Raw genomic sequence first — 23,451 nt, 5'->3', positions numbered from 1 at the left:
TTATCACCTGAATGCTGCCAGGAGACCTGTGGCTGATGCCAGTTATCACTGTGGAGTAGTGTGGTCTGTGACCAACAGTCTAAAAAGCTGTAGTCATTGATCAGTTTAATCATTTGGCTTTTCCTTCAAGGATCAACATTCATTCTTATACTGAAATTCGGGTATCTCTAAGAGGCAGCATTAAGTCCAATACCAGGAGTTTAGAATGTAAAATAAAATTGCAAGAATACATACTTAGTAATAGAACATCCTGCTTCTTTGTCTAATCCTGTAATTCTCAAACTTTTGGTCTCCAAACCCTTTTATACTCAACATTTGTTGGGGATCCGGACACCAAAGAGCTTTTGTTTATGGAGTTTATATCTACCAGTATTTGCCATCTATGAAAGTAAAACAAAAAATTTTTAAGTATTTATTCATTTAAAAAGTAAAAAGTCCATTACATGCTAACATAAATAACACTTTAAAGAAAATAGTTATATTTTCTAAAACAAAAAAAAATTCATGGGAAGATGGCTTTTACATTTTTAACTACTTTTTGAGAGAGAGAGAGTGGAAAGACAATTAATGTCTTGGTTATTATTATGAGAATACTTTTGATCCCACAGATCCCCTCAAAGGTTCTCAAGGACACCCAGGGGTTCATTGGCCACACTTTGAAAACTGCTGGTTTAATCTAAGGCCTGTTATTAATGACAAAAAAGAAGTCCACACAAAAGGAGCCTTACTTTTGCTTTAAAAATAAACCAAAATACATACCTACACACATGCACACAAATCACTGGCTCAAACACTCCCACTCTCAGCTTTAAATAGAAGCCACAGATCACCATGTACTCATGACCAAATTCAAAATAATATTGTCATTTCTGCTGAGACCAGGTTCAAGATTTATTCATTTTTAGTCCATGAAAGCTATAAAACCTATTATCTAAACATAGACATCTTAGTTCCCTTTCCAACATTTGCTTAATCCTGTTTGTGCTGAGCTGGCAGTCGTCATTAAGTAGGCCCAGCATTGGTAGAGACCAGAGAATGACAGGTGTTTAACTAAGAGCCCACAGACTCAGATTAGGAGCACGTTAGCCATTTACGGAGCCGCCTACTCTACTTCCTCACTATGTGAAAACACATACATTTTAGGGAAACGGGGAGAAAATTCTCCCTTCACAGGAGCAATGGGGACAATGCTATGACCTTTCACCTAGAGAGCTCTTCACGTCTTACAAATGACTTTCATGCACACCATCTCATTAGATACTTTTAAAGCCCCAGGAGAAAGGCAGGGCACACCATACTATTGCTGTTTCAGAGGGGAGGAATTTGAGGGTCAGATGTGGGTCTTTGCCAAGTTAGCCTGGCAAGTGTATGGCAGAGCGGAATTCGAATTCAGGTCATCTGACTCCTTAGTTCAGGGTCCTCCTTCCTTTGGTTTGGGGGAGTCTGGGTGGGCTGGAGATGGAGGCAGCAGGGTATGACACTTCCGAAACCTGCATTCCTTCTGCCTGCTCAACCATTTTATCCAACACTACGCAGTCATGGGAGTGGCACAGACATTTCCCTGACCGATATAATGAATTTTCCATCAGTGCATGTATAAGTTTTATTTTTCCTTTCTGAGCCAGTTTATGTTGGCAGTTCATTCACAGCCTGTTCCCCCTGCTCCAAGGGAAAAGTAAAAATCCTGCAGTTAAAAAAAAAATCTGATGAAAATACAAAATGAAATAGCAACAATGAGGTCTGTGTGCAGGTATCACTAGATTTATTGTGCACCTGGCACAGCACAGACTTTGCAATCTTCCTCCACCAACTGGAGAACAATATAAAAATCACAGCTCTTAATTTAATGGAAAATTGCCTCCTAAACATCTTGAGACAAAGGCTTCACTCTATATAAAAACATTAAGAAAATAATTTCAGGAATTTTAACTAAATTCTTAGGTGCTTGAAGATTCTGTGGTGGTAGGAGAAGGAGAGTAAGGTAGAGTAAAGGGCAATGAAACAACGAGAAAAAAATACTGTCGCCAATGGGCAAAGGAGAAATCTGCATCTGTTCCCTGTCATTAATACGTGTATCTACTTGAGAAATTATTCTTTTGCCAGGAAATCCACTCCATCAAGATGTTAATACAAATAGCATGAGACATGCAAAGATACTGAGCAAATACTGTTTAATTTTTGTGGGGGAGGCAGTCAATAACAAACAGCAACAAAAATCCCTCCTACAAAACCAGCCCAATGCCACTAAGGACCCATGATTTTCTTGCTGTCCACTGTTAATAAGCAAGGTATTATTTATTGTACCTTCCTTCTCTGTCGCCTTCTGAGATGTTCCTAAAGTCAAGATTGACTACATGCATTTTTTTTTCCTTTTAAGGTAGTTGAAGAAGGTTAACAAAAGCCTGTAAGAATTAGAAAACATGCTAAGTTCATCTTATTTTCAAAATTCAACAGCATGTTGCTACCTGTTACACAACTTGTTGGTGCCTTCTCCCCTACCCCGATTTTGGTGAGTAATGTTCTAACTTTACAGGTGATTTAGATAGATGTTAATGACTTTTTAAGACAGTTGCCCATATACTGGGCTGATGTACAAACACATATATGTGCATGTACATATACATAAACATATATGCGTACACACACGTACATCTCCTCACATGAAGACCTCCACTAGTATTTTTCCCTCAACATATTTCCATTAGCAAAAATGAGCATGGATAATGAATTTATAGTAGGAAACAAAACTAATGAAAATCAAATCAGAGGATGTGAAGTGGTATGCTGTCAGAATCCAATAAGTCAAATGCACATTTATGTAGTGGTAAAGTGCTAGAAAGTTCTTTCATTAGTATTTTAAAAATGATTATAATAAAAAGAAGTGTGCAGTTTCATTTGATGGTGGTGACCACAGGCACCATAGCAATGGCACTGGCTGAGTTGGAGTTGATGATGTCCTCATACTCCGGGGGTGGATCTAAATGAGGTTCTGTTTCACTCCTCCGCAGGTTCACCTGACCAGTGGCTTCCTCGTAGGTCGGTGGGGGATCGCAGTTGGACAGGCGAGTGGAGACGGAATCTGAGCGCCCAACTACATATTCCAGAAAGCCTGGCGACAATCCGCTGCTATCAAAGACTTCATCTGGTGGGGGAGGCGGAGTGATAATATTGAGGTGCTGAGGGAAAGGAATATGGCCTTCAGTCACCGTCTGTCTGCGAGTTTTGTTTCTTAGGAAGCATCTCCAGATGAGGAAAATGACAAGGAGGATAATGAAGAGGCCAAAGATTAATGGAAAGGTAAGGTAAAACTGAAACCAGTCACTTCCTCTGTTACTCTCTCCTTGTTGTGCTTTTGTGTAAGTGTTCCAAAACTCCTTCTGAAAATACAAGACAAAATGAATTGAAAATCAGTGTAATCAAAAGATAGGAGATAGCAAATGAACACATATCTGGGTTCTATTAACATGATGAAAACAAAACCCAAAACCAGACTCGCTGGTTCAGATGACCTACAGCCTATATTTTCCCTGACAAGAAATTACAAATCATGGTGCTCACTCTGGATCCTCCCCTTAAAATGGTCAGTCAGAACCAAAAGTCTTCAAGACTTGGTGTTATTTGTATTTTCAGTTATGACATATTAGAAGGGGAAAAAAAGCATAAGGGATTTTCCTTTTTCCAAATATACCACATAATCTTCCCTTTAAAATATAAGTTAAATACCATTTTCCATGTACCAATTACGAGGTTCTCATTCATGGATCCCATCATCATTGTGCTATTTCAGGCTGTTGTAGGCTCTTAGTATTCAAATGCTTCACAGATGAATGCCCTGTTTTCTAATGGTTCTGTTTGTTTGTTTGGGATCCTCTTCTACCAGATATTCCTCCCCAGCCCCAAAGTACACAGCTCTAATGCATCTAAGTAAGTCCCTAGCGTATAAACATTCAATAAGTAGTAGTGATTATAATGAATTCTTGTATATCATAATCAAGCCTCTGCTTCAAATTGATTAATCTATATCCCAAACCTTGGTACAAACACCACCCCCAGTGCTATTGACTTTGTTTTCAAGGCTTAAACTTAGCCAATAATAGCTTTTTTTTTTGTTAAACAATATTTGCAGGCACTACAGGTCACTGATACTATTTAAATATCTGGCAGAAAGTAAGACGGTGGGCACTATAAAGCTGCTTGTTTTATAGTACTATATTTTATTAGTCATAAAGGCTTTTAAAATACTCTGTGGGTATAACAAATGACCCACAGTCATCAATGTTCCACCCCTAAACTCAGTCTCCTATAAGGTACATTATTATTCCAACATTCTGTGATTCTAAGATAAAATATGCTATAAGAAATATGGTATTTACTAAAGGCTATGTACAGATGAAAATACACAAGGTGCAATATTAAAACAAGCCAAGAGTAGAGGCAGTATAATCCCAAATCATACAGCATTTATTTTTATTAGTGAAACAATCACTTGATAATCACAGGTTGAAAACTCATGAAACACAGATACATGAAGCTTTTTTAAACAATAAAACTGTACACTATTAACTTTTTGTATAACTGTTACTTTTAGGATTGCCAACTTTATTACAGAAAATATATATTACGTAAAAATTTACTAATGCAGAAACATCTAAAAAAGAAAACCAGTCATCTGCAATTAATTACATTGCAAAGATATAATCACTATTAACATTTTTGGTTTACATCTACTCTTACTTCCAACTCATGTTCGAATCCTTACACACATACACATTCTTTAGAAATTTGGAATCAAACTGTACTAAACCACAATAAACTTTTTAATAATGTACTTATAGAGACCTACCAAGTATCTGATTTGTAGTCGATTTTCTTTACCTATATAGATGAGGATTTCTCCTCTCTTCCTAATCTCTCAGATCACCATCTCCTTCCCCTCTCCCCCGCCCTGCATTTAATCTTAACCACAAAACACAATAAATATGTGATTTCAGATAATTATCTAATGCTAATCTTAGATAAACACAATAAAATGTGGCTTTTTAATCTTGTCCAGTCACTTTGGGATAATCAAGCATCAGTGATGCACATGAAAATGATTCTTTTTTTTCATGCTTGGCTTGTGCGATTCAATTTCTGTGGTTTCTTTGGCATGCTCAGAAATCTACAGACTAGTAATTTTTTTTCTTTGGGAGAAAAAAACTTTAAAACAAAGTCACACTTTTACTTTCCAGGGTTAAAAATAAAGCTTAGTCAAAAATGGAATTACAACACTGATTTTTACTTTACCTATAGCAACTCAATTCTTAAGCCACATCCAATAATGAAGGTATAATTATCATCCCTACTTGCAGATGAGGAAATGGAGGCTCAGAGATGTTACCGAATAATAAAACCAAGGTCATTTAACACACAAATGTTGGGGCTGGGATTTGAATGCCACAGGCCTGGTGACAGAGCAAACCAAGAAGCAATCTGCCCTGATGTATAAGGTATTTTAAACCTGGACACTTTCCTGGTAAATTCAATCTTCTCATCATGTTAAATGTGGAGTTGAAAGCAAGTAACATTGATCTGAATGAAAGGTACTGACAGATTTATTTCTTGGGAAACTAGCCTTACTTTGTCTTTGAGGCAAGAGAATTGGAGAAATAGTCACATGGAATCAAGTAAAATACTATAACTGCCATTCAAACAAGTAAAATATTATAACTAACTGTCATTCAAACAAACCCAGTTTATGTCTTTCTAAGCTCTTTAGATTAGATTATTCTCTATCTACCTTACTGAAAACAGCCAGAAGATATTCAGAAAGAGCAAATAAATGATTTCAAGACTTGGTAAAAACCCTTAATCTTTACTGCAGAAGGTATTCACATGGATTAAGACTTGCCCACCAGGTGAGTGGCAAGCAGCCTGCTTTATGAAGAAGATATTATTGATCTCCAACGTGAGGTAACACAGGTTTTGTTGTTACTGATGCTTCTGTTTTGTTTTGTTCCTTCTTTCCATGATGGCTTTTACTTTTGTCATTTCTTAACCCTGGGTCTGGATCGTTCAGATTACATGTAAGGATCAAATTTAACGTGCATGGAAAATAATTTATAACTAAATGTAATATAATAATAATGATATATTACAATGTGATATTATAACTAATAAAAATATAATAATATTAAAAAAAGACTTGGTAAAACAATGCTTTAGAGGGAATGAAAATTTGTTTAATGAAGAAAAAATTTTAATGAAAAAGATTAAAGGGATTCAGTAGTTTTAGATAAGGCTAAAATTACACAGATAATAAATGTAATCTGAAGGGACCAGACAGGTCTGACAATCATTTCAGATACGGAAAAAACCCTTGCATCCCTGGGATAAATCTCACTTGATGGTGGTGTCTGATCCTTTTAATGTATTGTTGGACTCAGTTTGCCAGTATTTTGTTGAGGATTTTTGCATCTGTATTCATCAGTGATATTGGTCTGTAATTTTCTTTTTTTGTAGTATCTTTGTCTGGTTTTGGTATCAGGGTGATGGTGGCCTCATAGAATGAGTTGGGGAGTGTTCCTCCCTCTGCTATATTTTGGAAGAGTTTGAGAAGGATAGGTATTAGCTCTTCTCTAAATGTTTGATAGAAGTTGACTGTGAAGCCATCTGGTCCTGGACTTTTGTTTCTTGGGAGTTTTTAAATCACAGTTTCAATTTCAGTACTTATGATTGGTCTGTTCGTTATTTTCTACTTCTTCCTGGTTCAGTCATGTCAGATTGTGCCTTTCTAAGAATCTGTCCATCTTATTGGCATAGAGTTGCTTGTAGTAATCTTTCATGATCCTTTGTATTTCTGTGGCATGTGCTGTAACTTCTCCTTTTTCATTTCTAATTTTATTGATTTGAGCCCTCTCCCTTTTTTTCTTGATGAATCTGGCTAAAGGTTTATCAATTTTGTTTGTCTTCTCAAAGAACCAGTTTTAGTTTCATTGATCTTTTCTCGTTTTCTTCATCTCTATTTCATTTATTTCTACTCTGATATCTATGATTTCTTTCCTTCTAATAACTTTGGGTTTTGTTTCTTCTTTCTCTATTTGCTTTAGGCATAAGGTTAGGTTGTTTATTTGAGATTTTTCCTGTTTCCTGAGGTAAGATTGTATTGCTATAAACTTCCTTCTTAGAACTGCTTTTGCTGCATCCCATAGGTTTTGGATTGTCATGCTTTCATTTGTCTCTAGGTATTGATTTCTTCAGTGATCCATTGGTTATTTAGTAGCATATTTTTTAGCCTCCATGTGCTTGTGTTTTTTTACACATTTTTCCTTGTAGTTGATTTCTAATCTCATAGCATTGTGGTTGGAAAAGATGCTTGATATGATTTCAATTTTCTTAATTTTAAACTGAGGTTTGCTTTGTGGCCCAGAATGTGATCTATTCTGGAGAATGTTCCATGTGCACTTGAGAAGAATGTGTATTCTGCTGCTTTTGGATGGAATGCTCTATAAATTTCAATTAAGTCCATCTGGTCTAGTGTGTCATTTAAGGCCTGTGTTTCCTTATTGATTTTTCTATCATCTGGATGATGTCTACTGATGAAAGTGGGGTGTTAATTTCCCCTTTTATGGCTGTTAGTATTTGCCTTATATATTGAGATGCTCCTATGTTGGGTGCATATATATTTACAATTGTTATATCTTCTTCTTGGATCGATCCCTTGATCATTATGTAGTGTCCTTCTTTGTCTCTTGTAACAGTCTTTAAAGTCTATTTTGTCTGATATGAGTATTGCTACTGCAGCTGTCTTTTGACTTCCACCCCCTCACTTTCAGTCTGAATGTGTCCCTAGATCTGAGGTGGGTCTCTTGTAGACAGCATATATACAGGTCTTGTTTTTGGATCCATTCAGCTAGTCTGTGTCTTTTGGTTGGAGCATTTAGTCCTTTACATTTAAGGTAATTATCGATATGTATGTTCTTATTGCCATTTTGTTAATTGTTTTGGATTTTGTGGTGAAGGTCTTTTTTTCTTCCCTTCCTCTTTTGGTCTCTCCTCTTGTGATTTGATGACTGTCTATCTATCTATCTTCAGTGTTGTGTTAGGATTCCTTTTTCTTTTTTTGTGTGTGTATCCATCTATCTATCTATTGTACATTTTTGGTTTGTGGTTCCCATGAGGTTTTGATATAGCAGCCTATATATAAACAAGATTGTTTTAAAAGTTACTGGTCTTTAATTTCAAATGCATTTCCAATATCCTGCATTTGTACTCTCCTCATGATTGCTGGTTGTGATATCACATTTGTGTGGTTTGAGAGACAGACAACCAAGAGCTAGGGCAGGGTTGAATGATAAGGTTCATCTCCTACATGAGGCTACTCCTTCAAGACTGACAGAGGTGGTTGTTTCATCTACTATATAGAAACCAATACAAAGAGTCAAGGAAAATGAAGAAACAAACAGAGGAATGTGTTGCAAATGAAACGATAAAACCTCAGAAAAAAATCCTTAATGAAACTGAGGTAAGTGACTTACTTATCTGATAAAGAGTTCAAAATAAATAATGGTCATAAAGATGTTGCTGTAGTCAGGAACATCAGGAAAGGAATGGATAAACTCAGTGATGATAACTTCAAAAGGAAGTCAGTCAGTCACAGAGCTGCAGGATACAGTAACTGTACTGAAGAATACACTAGTGGGGTTCAACAGCAGCCTAGATGAAGCAAAAAAGGTCAGTGAAACTCACCCAGTCAGAGCAGCAAAAAGAAAAAAAGAATGAAGATGATAGCTTAAGGGACTGTGGGGACAACATCAAGCTGACTTAACATTCACATTTTAGGGAGGTGCCAGGAGGAGGAAAGAGAGAGAAAGGGATGGAAAGATATTTTGAAGACATAATGGCTCAAACTTCCCTAACCTGGGGAAAGAAACAGGCATCCAGATTGGGAAGCCTAGGGAGTTCCAAACTAACAAGATGAACCCAAAGAGACGCACAACAAGACACATTATAATTAAAAAGTTAGTTAGTTAAGGAGAGACTTTTAAAAGCAGCAAGAGAAAAACAATTTGTAACATACAAGGGAACCCCCATAAGACCATCAGGTTTTTTAGCTGAAATGCTGCAGGCCAGAAGGGAGTGGCATGATATAGTCAAAGCACTGAAAGAAAAACTTCCAACCAAGAATACTCTCCCCATCTCAAAGTATTGATGATAGTTATTCAGAGTTGGAGCCAGAAAGAGTTTTCTGGACAAGCAAAAGGTAAAGGAGTTCATCATCAGCCTTACAAGAAATGTTACAGGAATTTCTTTAAGCTGAAAAAAAAAGGGTACTAAGTAGTAACAAGAAAACAAACATGAAAGGATAAATCTCACTGGTAAATATATAGTAAAATGGTGGATTAAAGCTAGTATGAATGTTAAAGGACAAAAGTAGTAAAAATAACTAACTACAGACATTATAGTTGACCCTTGAACAACACAGGGGTTAAGTGTGCTGACCCTCCTCCCACTTGAAAATTCGCATATACCAGTTCCACATCTGTGGAGTCAACCAACTGTACATTGTGTAGTACTATAGTACATATTTAGTGGAAAAAAATCCATGTGTAAGTGGACCTGGGCAGTTCAAACCCATGTTATTCAAGGGTCAACGGTATGTAAGGGATATACAAGATAGAGAGATGTAAAATGTGATATGAAAAAATAACGTGGAGGGGGGAGGAGTAAGAATGTAGAACTTCAGAATGTGCTCAAAGTTTAAATATAGACTGTTAAGATGTTATAAGTTGATAAGTTGCTATATGTAAGCCTCATGGTAGACACAAAGCAAAAACCTATAGTAGACACACAAAATGAAGAAAATCACAAAGGAAAAGAACAACAGAAGAAATGAATAGAGAACTATAAAACGGTAAGAAAACAACAAAACAGCAATAAGTATATACCTATAATTCATTACTTTAAATGTAAATGGACTAAAGTCTGTAATCAAAAGACACAGAGTGGCTGCATGCATTAAAAAAAATAAAAGACCTATCTATCTATATGCTTGCCTTCAAGAGACTCACCTTGCATGTAAGGACACACAGATTGGTGAAGGGATGGAAAAAGATACTTCATGCAAATAGGAACCAAAAGAAAGCTGGGGTAGCTATACTTAAACCAGACAAAATAGACTTTAAAACAAAGACTGTAATTAATAAGAGAGAAAGAAGGGCATTACATAAAGGGGTCAGTCCAACAAGAGTATATACCATTTGTAAATATTTATGCACCCAACATAGGAGGACCTCAATATATAAAGCAAAGATTAACAGCCCTAAAGGGAGAAATAGCAGTACCATGATAGTAGGGGACTTTTATACCTCACTTTCATCAATGGATAGATCAACCAGACAGAACATCAATAAGGAAACATCAGCCTTAAATGATACATTAGAACAGATGGACTTAAGAGATATATACATACAGATCATTCCATCCAAAAACAGACTACACATTCTTGTTAAATGCACATATAATTAATTTCTTCCAGAATAGTTCATAGGTTAGGCCACAAAACAAACCTTAATATATTAAGAAGATTGAAAGCTGCTATCAAGCATCTTTTCCAACCACAGTGGGATGAAACCAGAAGTCCGTTACAAGAAGAAAACTGGAAAATTCAGAAATAGGTAGAGATTAAACAAACAACATATGAACAACCAATGGGTCAACGAAGAAATCAAAGAGAAAAAAAATTCCTGGGACAAATGAAATGGTAATAAAACATACCGAAACATATGGGATGCAGCAAAAGCAGTTCTAAAGGGAAGTTCATTGCAATAAATTCCTACATCAAGAAACAAAAATTGTAAACAATCTAATTTTATACCTCAGTGAACTAGAAAAAGAAGGAAAAACTAAGGCCAAAGTTAGTAGAAGGAAGGAAATAACAAAGATCAGAGTGGAAATACATGAAATAGGGACTAAAAAGACAATAGAAAAATCAGTGAAACTGAGAGCTGGTTCTTTGAAAAGATAAAGTTGACAAGCCTTTAGACTCACCAAGAAAAAGGGAGGACTAAAATAAAATCAGAAATGAAACAGGAGACATAACAACTGGTACCACAGAAACACAAAGTATGTAAGAGACTACTATGAACAATTACCTGCCAACAAATTTGACAACCTAGAAGAAATGGATAAATTCCTAGAAACGTACAACCACCAAGACAGGATCATAAAGAAATAGAAAACCTGAACAGACCAATTACTAGTAATTAAATTAGAGATTATTAAATTAGAGATTATTAAACAAAAAACCTCCCAGCAAAAGACAAGGACCAGACAGTTTCACTGGTGAAGTATACAAAACATTCAAAGAAGAGTTAGTACCAATCCTTCTCAAAGGCTTCCAAAAAAGGAGAGGGAACACTTTCAAACTCATTTTACAAGGTGAGCATAACCCTGACTCCAAAACCAGACAAGGATGCTACAAGAAAAGAAAGTTACAGGCCAATATCCCTGATGAACACAGATGCAAAAATCCTCGACAAAATACGAGCAAACTGATTTCAACAATATATTATAAAAGGATCACACACCATGATCTAACCAACTCAGGTGGGTAACTCCATCTGAGAAAGGGCACTGCTTACCTGAGGTCTGTTGAGCTGCTATGTGCTTTCACATACTGCCTCTGTTGCATGTTGCTTGCGTATCATGGCTGCTATAATAACTCAACAATATACCCAGAGCAGTGTGATCAAGGGCATATGGTCTAATAGGGTGATTAGACCACTAACTGTAGAGGCTTTAATTGACTATGAATGTGTGTGAGGGTACTCCATACCTCAAGGCCAAGGAGAACTTAGGAAGGTGGACTGGATCACCAGGCTATTGTCACTGACCAAGGAGAGGCTCTGGGTTAAAGGCAGGATGAAAAGATTCCTATAGGTAAGGACGATAGGAGACTTCTTGTGAAAACTGAGTTGGTGGGTCATGCTTAGACTGTGAGCCTTAACCCAGAACAGTGAAATAGCCTCCTGACAGGAAACTGATGGCACCACAAAAGGGAAAATACAACAGAGGCCTACAGTCTCTGTGTCACTGCTTCACTCACTACTACTGCTCTTTGCCTCCCAGACCTGATGAGATAATCATCCCTGCCATGATGTTGCTAAACAATTAATGGACAAATATTTATAAATGTCCTGTCCTGAACACCTGGTGCCAGCACCTCCTAACAACTCTAAGGAGGTGTACCAGCTCCTTGATAAATGTAAAACCCCATGGAAGCTTCCAGGGCATTACTCAGTGCCAGCATACCAACACGCCAAGATTGTGGTATTTTGCTCCGGAGGCTTTTTCCAAAGACCTTGTGCATATCATGCTAGTGGAGGCACACCCTGGAAAGGAAAGCAGCTGCCCACAAAAAGGGCTCACAGTGATGTCATTCAAAATTTTCCAATAATAATACTTAAGACTGAGGCAATAGGAAAAAATCAAGAAGTACAATAGAAACAAACAGATCAGAAACTATACCTTAACTAAATTCAAACCTTTCTTAAAGATTTTACGCAGCAGGAAGAAGAAGGGGAAGCTAACTGGCCATTGCAGGTTTTCGTGTTTTTTTGGGGGGGGAAAAGCTCTGAATTGTTACTCATGGCTGCCAAAACGTGTTAACTGGTTGGTATCTCTGAAGATCCTAAAATCTATAACCTGCTCCTCTCCTCTATGATACCACAGATCCTGAGCCCCTCAGCTTTCCCCTGAATGAGGCAGAATGGAGAAACATGCCTCATGAGACATTGCTGCCACCAAAAGAAAAGCTGACGAGATTATCAGGGCCTCTATTGAGGAGGAGGAGGGAGAAAGGAAGGCAAAGTTTCCTAGAGCCACCAATATCTGTACCAGGGCCACCAAAAGAAAAGCTGATGAGATTGTCAGGGCCTCGATTGAGGAGGAGGAGGGAGAAGAGAAGGCAAAGGTTCCTAGAGCCACCTATACCTGTACCAGGGCCGTCCCTCTCCTTACTTGGATATTTACTGCCTAGCACCACCCCCATCCTTCCACCACAGTGATCACTGCTAAGCATCACAGTGAATGGAAAACATTAAGACGAGAACCATCTCCTGCTGCACAAAATTGGCACAGTCCAATGGGTTGATGGTTTCCATGACCACAGTGACCCAAATGACCCCTTCTTCATTTCCAACCCTGAATGGGCCCCCTTTGATCCTGAGTCCAGAGAATTCTTTTTACAGGGTGCATCCCCCTAATTAACGGGGGGGGGGGGGTGCCACTACCTTTTATTGGGATTCCTGAAATGATCCAAAGGGCACTAAAACTCCTAGGAGAAAACTTACAATCTTTCTCTATCCCTTGAAGATGTAAATCTTAGCTCCTGGGGAGATTATATTTCAAAGACATGGTAACTAAAACACTGCTCATAATCACCTAAGACTGAAAAAAAAGAGGGTGGGGGGGATGCTTTTAATAATGCAACTGCCTTAAAAGCTCCGTTGCACAAAATCTAGTCCATAGCCTCCATAATATTACTTGTCAAGGACAAATACAAACCTTTAAAGTCTTCTCCAAAAATATTAGTAAAAAGCTTTAGCCACTGGAGCAGATAATCCTAACTTGCTCCATCTGCCAGACACAATATGAGTTTTGTATTGTTGTATCTTATTCATGGCTAAAATTTTGGGTCTCTGTGGGTCTATGTATGTCTATGGATGCATGTTATGTATATGTGACCTTTTTTCTACCTCTGGACTATACTGCCAAAATTAATTTGTTTAAAAAAGCTCTATAACATCACCTCACACTGGTCAGAATGGCCATCAAAAATCTTACAAACAGAAAAGATGAACCAAGATGGCGGAGTAGAAGGACATGCTCTCACTCCCTCTTGAGAGAACACCAGAGTCACGGCTAGCTGCTGGACAATCATCGACAGGAAGACACTGGAGCCCACCAGAAAGGGTACCCCACATCCAAAGACAAAGGAGAAGCCACAAAGAGATGGTAGGAGGGGCGCAATCACAGTAAGATCAAATCCCATAACTGCTGGGTGGGTGACTCACAAACTGGAGAACACTTATACCACAGAAGTCCACCCACTGGAGTGAAGGTTCTGAGCCACACGTCAGGCTTCCCAAGCTGGGGGTCCGGCAACAGGAGGAGGAATTCCTAGAGAACCAGACTTTGAAGCCTAGTGGGATTTGATTGCAGGACTTCGACAGGACTGGGGGAAACAGAGACTCCACTCTTGGAGGGCACACACAAAGTAGCGTGCGCATGAGGACCCAGGGGAAGGAGCAGTGACCCCAGGGGAGACTGAACCAGACCTACCTGCTAGTGTTGGAGGGTCTCCTGCAGAGGTGGGGGTGGCTGTGGCTCACCTTGGGGACAAGGACACTGGCAGTAGAAGTTCTGGGAAGCACTCCTTGGCATGAGCCCTCCCAGGGTCTGTCCTTAGCCCCACCAAAGAGCCCAGGTAGGCTCCAGTGTTGGGTTGCCTCAGGCCAAACAACCAACAGGGAGGGAACCCAGCCCCACCCATCAGCAGTCAAATGGATTAAAGTTTAACTGAGCTCTGCCCACCAGAGCAACAGTCAGCTCTACCCACCACCAGTCCCTCCCATCAGGACACTTACACAAGCCTCTCAGATAGCCTCATCCACCAGAGGGCAGACAGCAGAAGCAAGAAGAACTACAATCCTGCAGCCTGTGGAACAAAAACCACATTCACAGGAAGATAGACAAGATGAAAAGGCAGAGGGCTATGTACCAGATGAACGAACAAGATAAAACCCTAGAAAAACAACTAAAGGAAGTGGAGATAGGCAACCTTCCAGACAAAGAATTCAGAATAATGATAGTGAAGATGATCCAGGAACTTGGAAAAAGAATGGAGGCAAAGATTGAGAAGATGCAAGAAATGATTAACAAAGACCTAGAAGAATTAAAGAACAAATAGAGATGACCAATACAATAACTGAAATGAAAACTACACTAGAAGGAATCAATAGCAGAAAAACTGAGGCAGAAGAACGGATAAGTGACCTGGAAGACAGAATGGTGGAATTCACTGCTGCGGAACAGACTAAAGAAAAAAGAATGAAAAGAAATGAAGACAGCCTAAGAGACCACTGGGACAACATGAAACGCAACAACATTCGCATTATAGGGGTCCCAGGAGGAGAAGAGAGAGAGAAAGGACCAGAGAAAATATTTGAAGAGATTATAGTCGAAAACTTCGGAACATGGGAAAGGAAACAGCCACCCAAGTCCAGGAAGAGCAGCGAGTCCCATACAGGATAAACCCAAGGAGAAACACGCCGAGACACACAGTAATCAAATTGGCAAACATTAAAGACAAAGAAAAATTATTGAAAGCAACAAGAGAGAAACGAAAAATAACATACAAGGGAACTCCCATAAGGTTAACAGCTGATTTCTCAGCAGAAACTCTACAAGCCAGAAGGGAGTGGCATGATACACTTAAAGTGATGAAAGGGAAGAACCTACAGCCTAGATTACTCTACCCGGCAAGGATCTCATTCAGATTCGATGGAGAAATCAAAAGCTTTACAGACAAGCAAAACCTAAGAGAATTCAGGACCACCAAACCAGCTCTACAACAAATGCTAAAGGAACTTCTCTAAGTGGGAAACACAAGAGAAGAAAAGGACCTATAAAAACAAAACCCAAAACAATTAAGAAAATGGTCATAGGAACATACATATTGATAATTACCTTAAACGTGAATGGATTAAATGCTCCAACCAAAAGACACAGGCTTGCTGAATGGATACAAAAACAAGACCCATATATATGCTGTCTACAAGAGACCCACTTCAGACCTAGGGACACATACAGACTGATAGTGAGGGGATGGAAAAAGATATTCCATGCAAATGGAAATGAAAAGAAAGCTGGAGTAGCAATACTCACATCAGATAAAATAGACTTTAAAATAAAGAATGTTACAAGACACAAGGAAGGACACTACGTAATGAGCAAGGGATCAATCCAAGAAGAAGATATAACAATTATAACTATATATGCACCCAACATAGGAGCACCTCAATACATAAGGCAACTGCTACCAGCTATAAAAGAGGAAATCGACAGTAACACAATAATAGTGGGGGACTTTAACACCTCACTTACAACAATGGACAGATCATCCACAATGAAAAAAAATAAGGAAACAGAAGCTTTAAATGACACAATAGACCAGTTAGACTTAATTGCTATTTATAGGACATTCCATCCCAAAACAGCAGATTACACTTTCTTCTCAAGTGCGCACAGAACATTCTCCAGGATAGATCACATCTTGGGCCACAAATCAAGCCTCAGTAAATTTAAGAAAATTGAAATCATATCAAGCATCTTTTCTGACCACAACACTATGAGATTAGAAATGAATTACAGGGAAAAAATGTAAAAAACACAAATATATGGAGGCTAAACAATATGTTACTAGATAACCAAGAGATCACTGAAGAAATCAAAGAGGAAATCAAAAAATACCTAGAGACAAGTGACAACGAAAACACGACGATCCAAAACCTATGGGATGCAGCAAAAGCAGTTCTAAGAGGGAAGTTTATAGCTATCCAAGCCTACCTCAAGAAACAAGAAACATCTCAAATAAACAAGCTAACCTTACACCTAAAGCAATTAGAGAAAGAAGAACAAACAAAACCCAAAGTTAGCAGAAGGAAAGAAATCATAAAGATCAGAGCAGAAATAAATGAAATAGAAACAAAGAAAACAATAGCAAAGATCAATAAAAGTAAAAGCTGGTTCTTTGAGAAGATAAACAAAATTGATAAACCATTAGCCAGACTCATCAAGAAAAACAGGGAGAGGACTCAAATCAATAAAATTAGAAATGAAAAAGGAGAAGTTACAAGAGACACCACAGAAATACAAAGCATCCTAAGAGACTACTACAAGCAACTCTATGCCAATAATGCCAATAAAATGGACAACGTGGAAGAAATGGACACATTCCTGGAAAGGTATAACCTTCCAAGACTGAACCAGGAAGAAGTAGAAAATATGAGCAGACCAATCACAAGTAATGAAACTGAAACTGTGATTAAAAATCTTCCAACAAACAAAAGTCCAGGACCAGATGGCTTCACAGGTGAATTCTATCAAACATTTAGAGACGAGCTAACACCCATCCTTCTCAAACTCTTCCAGAAAACTGCAGAGGAAGGAACACTCCCCAACTCATTCTATGAGGCCACCATCACCCTGATACCAAAACCAGACAAAGATACTACAAAAAAAGAAAATTACAGACCAATATCACTGATGAATACAGATGCAAAAATCCTCAACAAAATACTAGCAAACAAATTCCAACAACACATTAAAAGGATCATACACCATGATCAAGTGGGATTTATCCCAGGGATGCAAGGATTCTTCAATATATGCAAATCAATCAATGTGATACACCATATTAACAAATTGAAGAATAAAAACCATAGGATCATCTCAATAGATGCAGAAAAAGCTTTTGACAAAAGTCAGCACCCATTTATGATAAAAACTCTCCAGAAAGTGGGCATAGAGGGAACCTACTTCAACATAATAAAGGCCATATACGACAAACCCACAGCAAACATCATTCTCAATGGTGAAAAACTGAAAGCATTTCCTCTAAGATCAGGAACGAGACAAGGATGTCCACTCTCACCACTATTATTCAACATAGTTTTGGAAGTCCTAGCCACAGCAATCAGAGAAGAAAAAGAAATAAAAGGAATCCAAATTGGAAAAGAAGAAGTAAAACTGTCACTGTTTGCAGATGACATGATACTATACATAGAGAATCCTAAAACTGCCACCAGAAAACTGCTAGAGCTAATTAATGAATTTGGTAAAGTTGCAGGATACAAAATTAATGCACAGAAATCTCTTGCATTCCTATACACTAATGAGGAAAAATCTGAAAGAGAAATTAAGGAAACACTCCCATTTACCATTGCAACAAAAAGAACAAAATACCTAGGAATAAACCTACCTAGGGAGACAAAAGACCTGTATGCAGAAAACTATAAGACACTGATGAAAGAAATTAAAGATGATACCAACAGATGGAGAGATATACCATGTTCCTGGATTGGAAGAGTCAATATTGTGAAAATGACTATACTACCCAAAGCAATCTACAGATTCAATGCAATCCCTATCAAATTACCAATGGCATTTTTTACAGAAGTAGAACAAAAAATCTTAAAATTTGTATGGAGACACAAAAGACCCCAAACAGGCAAAGCAGTCTTGAGGGAAAAAAACGGAGCTGGAGGAATCAGACTCCCTGACTTCAGACTATACTACAAAGCTACAGTAATCAAGACAATATGGTACTGGCACAAAAACAGAAACATAGATCAATGGAACAAGATAGAAAGCCCAGAGATAAACCCACGCACCTGTGGTCAACTAATCTATGACAAAGGAGGCAAGGATATACAATGGAGAAAAGACAGTCTCTTCAATAAGTGGTGCTGGGAAAAGTGGACAGCTACATGTAAAAGAATGAAATTAGAACAGTCCCTAACACCAAACACAGAAATAAACTCAAAATGGATTAAAGACCTAAATGTAAGACCGAACACTATAAAACTCTTAGAGGAAAACATGGGAAGAACACTCTTTGACATAAATCACAGCAAGATCTTTTTTGATCCACCTCATAGAGTAGTGGAAATAAAAACAAAAATAAACAAATGGGACCTAATGAAACTTCAAAGCTTTTGCACAGCAAAGGAAACCATAAACAAGACGAAAAGACAACCCTCAGAATGGGCGAAAATATTTGCAAACGAATCAATGGACAATGGATTAATCTCCAAAATATATAAACAGCTCATGCAGCTCAATATTAAAGAAACAAACAACCCAATCCAAAAATGCGTGGAAGACCTAAATAGACATTTCTCCAAAGAAGACATACAGATGGCCAAGAAGCACATGAAAAGCTGCTCAACATCACTAATTATTAGAGAAATGCAAATCAGAACTACAATTAGGTACCACCTCACACCAGTTAGAATGGGCATCATCAGAAAATCTACAAACAACAAATGCTGGAGAGGGTGTGGAGAAAAGGGAACCCTCTTGCACTGTTGGTGGGAACGTAAATTAATACAGCCACTATGGAGAACAGTATGGAGGTTCCTTAAAAAACTAAAAATAGAATTACCATATGATCCAGCAATCCCACTACTGGGCATATACCCAGAGAAAACCATAATTCAAAAAGACACATGCACCCCAGTGTTCATTGCAGCACTATTTACAATAGCCAGGTCATGGAAGCAACCTAAATGCCCATCGACAGACGAATGGATAAAGAAGATGTGGTACATATATACAATGGAATATTACTCAGCCATAAAAAGGAACGAAATTGGGTCATTTGTTGAAACGTGGATGGATCTAGAGTCTGTCATACAGAGTGAAGTAAGTCAGAAAGAGAAAAACAAATCTCGTATATTAACGCATGTATGTGGAACCTAGAAAAATGGTACAGATGAACCGGTTTGCAGGGCAGAAGTTGAGACACAGATGTAGAGAACAAACGTATGGACACCAAGGGAGGAAAGCCGTGGTGGGGTGGGGGTGGTGGTGGTGTGATGAACCGGGCAATTGGGATCGACATGTATACACTGATGTGTATAAAACTGATGACTAATAAGAACCTACTGTATAAAAAAGTAAATATAATAAAATTCAAAAATTCAAAAAAAGAAAAACAAACAAAAAATCATACAAACAATAAATGCTGGAGAGGGTGTGGAGAAAAGGGAACCCTTCTACACTGTTGGTGGGAATGTAAATTGGTACAGCCACTATGGAGAAGAGTATGGAGGTTCCTTAAAAAACTAAAAGTAGAACTACCATGTGACCCAGCAATCCCACTACTGGGCATATACCCTGAGAAAACTGTAATTCAAAAAGACACATGTACCACAATGTTCACTGCAGCACTATTTACAGTAGCCAGGACATGGAAGCAACCTAGGTGTCCATGGACAGAGGAACGGATAAAGAAGATGTGGTACATACATATAACAGAATATTACTCAGCCATTAAATAGAATGAAATAATGCCATTTGCAGCAACATGGGTGGACCTAGAGATTATCATACTAAGTGAAGTAAGTCAGAAAGGGAAAGACAAATACCATATGATATATCACTCATATGTGGAATCTAAAAAAAATGGTGCAAATGAACTTATGTACAAAACAGAAACAGACTCACAGACTTTGAAAACAAAATTATGGTTACCAAAGGGGAAAGGTGGGGGGAGGGATAAATTAGGAGTCTGGGATAAATGTATACATACTTCTATATATAAAATAATTGACAACAACCTACTGTATAGCACAGGGAACTCTACTCAGTATTCTGTAATAACCTATATGGGAAAATAATCTGAAAAAGGATGGATATCTGTATATGTATAACTGATTCACTTTGCTGTACACCTGAAACTAAGACAACATTGTAAATCAACTCTACTCCAATATAAAAAAAAATTTTTTTAAAGCTCACATTCCCTGTCTTAAAAATCTGTCATTATGGCTAGCTTTTTAAATGTTTCATGAAATTTTCATGAGTAATCTGAATATGATTGTTAAGAAGAGGTAAATTAGGACTTCCCTGGTGGTGCAGTGGTTAGGAATCTGCCCGCCAATGCAGGGGACATGAGTTAGAGCCCTGGTATGGGAAGATCCCACATGCCATGGAGCAACTAAGCACATGTGCCACAACTACTGAGCCTGCGCTCTAGAGCCTGCTAGCCACAACTACTGAAGCCCATGTGCCTAGAGCCCGTGCTCTGCAACAAGAGAAGCCACCGCAATGAGAAGCCCGTGCACCACAACAAAGAGTAGCCCCCGCTCACCACAACTAGAGAAAGCCCGCATGCAGCAACAAAGATCCAGTGCAGCCAAAAACAAACAAATAAATAAATAAATTTATTTAAAAAAAAGAAAATGGAAAAAAATAAAAATAAATTTTAAAAAGTAAATTAAGTAGACATAAGTGGGATAAACATTAAGTGAACTTTTTCTACAGTAATTATGTTTTATGGTATGTCTACTTAAAAAGTTACTCAAATCCTTTTGGAATCTGAAACCTTAGAGTTTTTCTAAGTTAAGATAAATGATGGAAATTCAATGAATATCTGCATCATTTCCAAATAAGATAAAATACTGAAAGATTAATTACCAAACATAGGTTTATTCACCCTTGACTTCTCACTACAGAGAAACTAAAGATACTTGGATCTGTCAGCAGACATGTACCACATTAAAAAAATTATACTACGAGAAAGCATATGCTTCTAGAAATTGTGAAATGTATTCAGAAATTTTCCAACCTACAGAATACTTGTATAACAATTCACAATTGCTTACATCTTAGTTTTCACTAGAAGTTAAGGTTTTTAAGGGTTAAGAATTCTAATGAAAATATGTAATTAAAACTACTTAGAAAAACTAAGGGAAACATCACTATGCAAGGCAAGCTGGATGTTTTGGCTAAGAAAAGGTATGATGTATGGAGATGCATTTTTTAAAAGGGAAATGAAAGTAATTTTGTCCTAAAGTAGAACTGTTTGTTTCATAATGAAACAAGAAGAATAAAGGTCAAAATGAATGGATATAGAAAGTTGGGGGCAGGGAGAGAGAACTTTACCTTGGGTAGTCAAGTTAGCTAAAAATGGGATAAATTTATCATAAGGTTTTTTTTTTAAATAAGCTTTAGTAAGTAGTGTATGTACGTGAATCTAAAACTTAATTTTCTTTCATCTGCTAAAAGGACAAAATTTTCGTGGGCTATTAGTCTGCTCCTGATAAGACTGTAAAAGGTTTTTCTTTACCTTTTAATAAATTTGCCTAGAAAACAAAGATGGTGTGTTTTATCAAAATAATTTCCTGTGCTTCATGTTGTCTTTATCAGGTCTTTGGCAACTTAAGAAAACTGAGTCTTCTCTATTAAAAGAGCTAAGTTGTTGTTTTTACAATTTTGTAACTTTCTCTATTTGCCTGCTAAGTCTTTGTCACTTTGATTAAATGGATAACCAAGTATTGTTTCAGAGAGACCTATGATCCTATTTGTTCTAATATTTTTGATATTTTTTAACAAACTTTCCAAAAATCAAATTCTAAATGACATCTTTTTGACCTTGAACTAATTTTGGGACTTTCCAGAAGGTCCCTGGAACATGTCAAAAGATTTGTTGTCTCTCCTTATAAAAAGAGAGACTTTACTTAGGTTTATTTGATATGCTAAATTACATGGTAGACATTAATAAATAAGTAGTAATGCTTAAACCTTCTTTAGGTTATATTTGATACATATATGTTACTAATATAATAGTAACATATAAAACTTGCAGAAGTTTTATAAAATTCCTAAAAATCTGACATGTCCTAGTAGAATGTTATTAGTTGTATATCTAATTATTATCTTAAAATGTTCTATGTGACAGGAATAACCAACTATCCATGTGAACTGCATTAAATGAACTCTCATCACATTTTTAATGATGGACATTTCTGTCTTTTTGTCATTACAGATAGTTATTGCTGATTGCTTTTGCCAGAGTATTCCTATACAAAGTGCTTCATCTTCAAGGACACTCATGGAAAGCACTCTAACTAGTAGAGGTTTCTGATAACTTTCAGGTCTTTAAAAAAAAACGGGAGGGAGAAAGGAAATCAAGATGGCAGAGTAGGAGGAGGCTGAGATCACCTCCCCCCATGAACACCTCAAAAATACATCCATATGTTGAGCAATTCTCACTGAAAACAAACTGGAAACTGGCAGAAAGGCTCTTCTACAACCAAGGCTGTAAAAAAAGATCCACACAGAGTTGGTTAGGAACAGAGGAGAAGCAATCAGGTTGGGACCCACGTCCCTAGGAGGGAACACAGAAGGGGAGTGGAATATCATGGGATTGGAGATTCTCCCTGGGAGTGAGGGGTTTGAATCACTTATTGGGCACCCCAGCCCTGGGGTCCAACACCAGGAAGATGAGTCCCGTTAGCTGGTTTGAAAACCAGTGGGCTGTAAAGAAATTGAGACTTCACTCCTGAAGAACACACGCACAAGCTTGCTTACTCCTGAAACAAGGAAGAGGAAGCAGATTGAAACTGCCTGGGGCTCTGGTCGGTTTCCTGTGACTGCCTTGGCCTGTGATGAATGCCTGCTGCAGCCGCTCTAACTCTGGTACAGCTCCCCACTAGGGCAAAGGCTGCCATTGCCGAGAAGAGTGCATACTTGTGGAGGACGGAGCCGGCTTGGACCCAGCACCGCATGTGAATGGGGTGAAAGCAGCCATTGCTGGTGCTTGGTGGAGGCAGTGGATTGGTAGCTGTCTGGAGCTCTGACTGGCATGTGGGGACCATCCCATTATGCACTCCAGCCTTCACA

General features: G+C 37.9%; 1 protein-coding gene and 1 long non-coding RNA gene across 2 annotated transcripts in view; one reads left to right on the top strand and one right to left on the bottom strand.

The window, feature by feature from the left end:
• The window catches only part of LOC309621216, a 444,919-nt gene that overhangs the window by 45,736 nt on the left and 375,732 nt on the right, over positions 1 to 23,451 (top strand). The gene's annotated exons all lie outside the window — the stretch shown is intronic.
• The window catches only part of PRRG1 (proline rich and Gla domain 1), a 370,248-nt gene continuing 348,951 nt past the window's right edge, over positions 2,155 to 23,451 (bottom strand). The window contains exon 4 of the mRNA XM_082378247.1: positions 2,155 to 3,377. Within this exon, the coding sequence (XP_082234373.1) occupies positions 2,892 to 3,377 (486 nt within the window). The 3' untranslated portion in view covers positions 2,155 to 2,891. The remainder of the gene's footprint in view (positions 3,378 to 23,451) is intronic.

This window comes from Balaenoptera borealis, assembly GCF_965194805.1.
Source record: "Balaenoptera borealis genome assembly, chromosome: X".
NCBI lineage: Eukaryota > Metazoa > Chordata > Mammalia > Artiodactyla > Balaenopteridae > Balaenoptera > Balaenoptera borealis.
The sequence above is the reverse complement of the archived record's forward strand: the minus strand, read 5'-3'. Positions and strand labels throughout refer to the sequence as shown.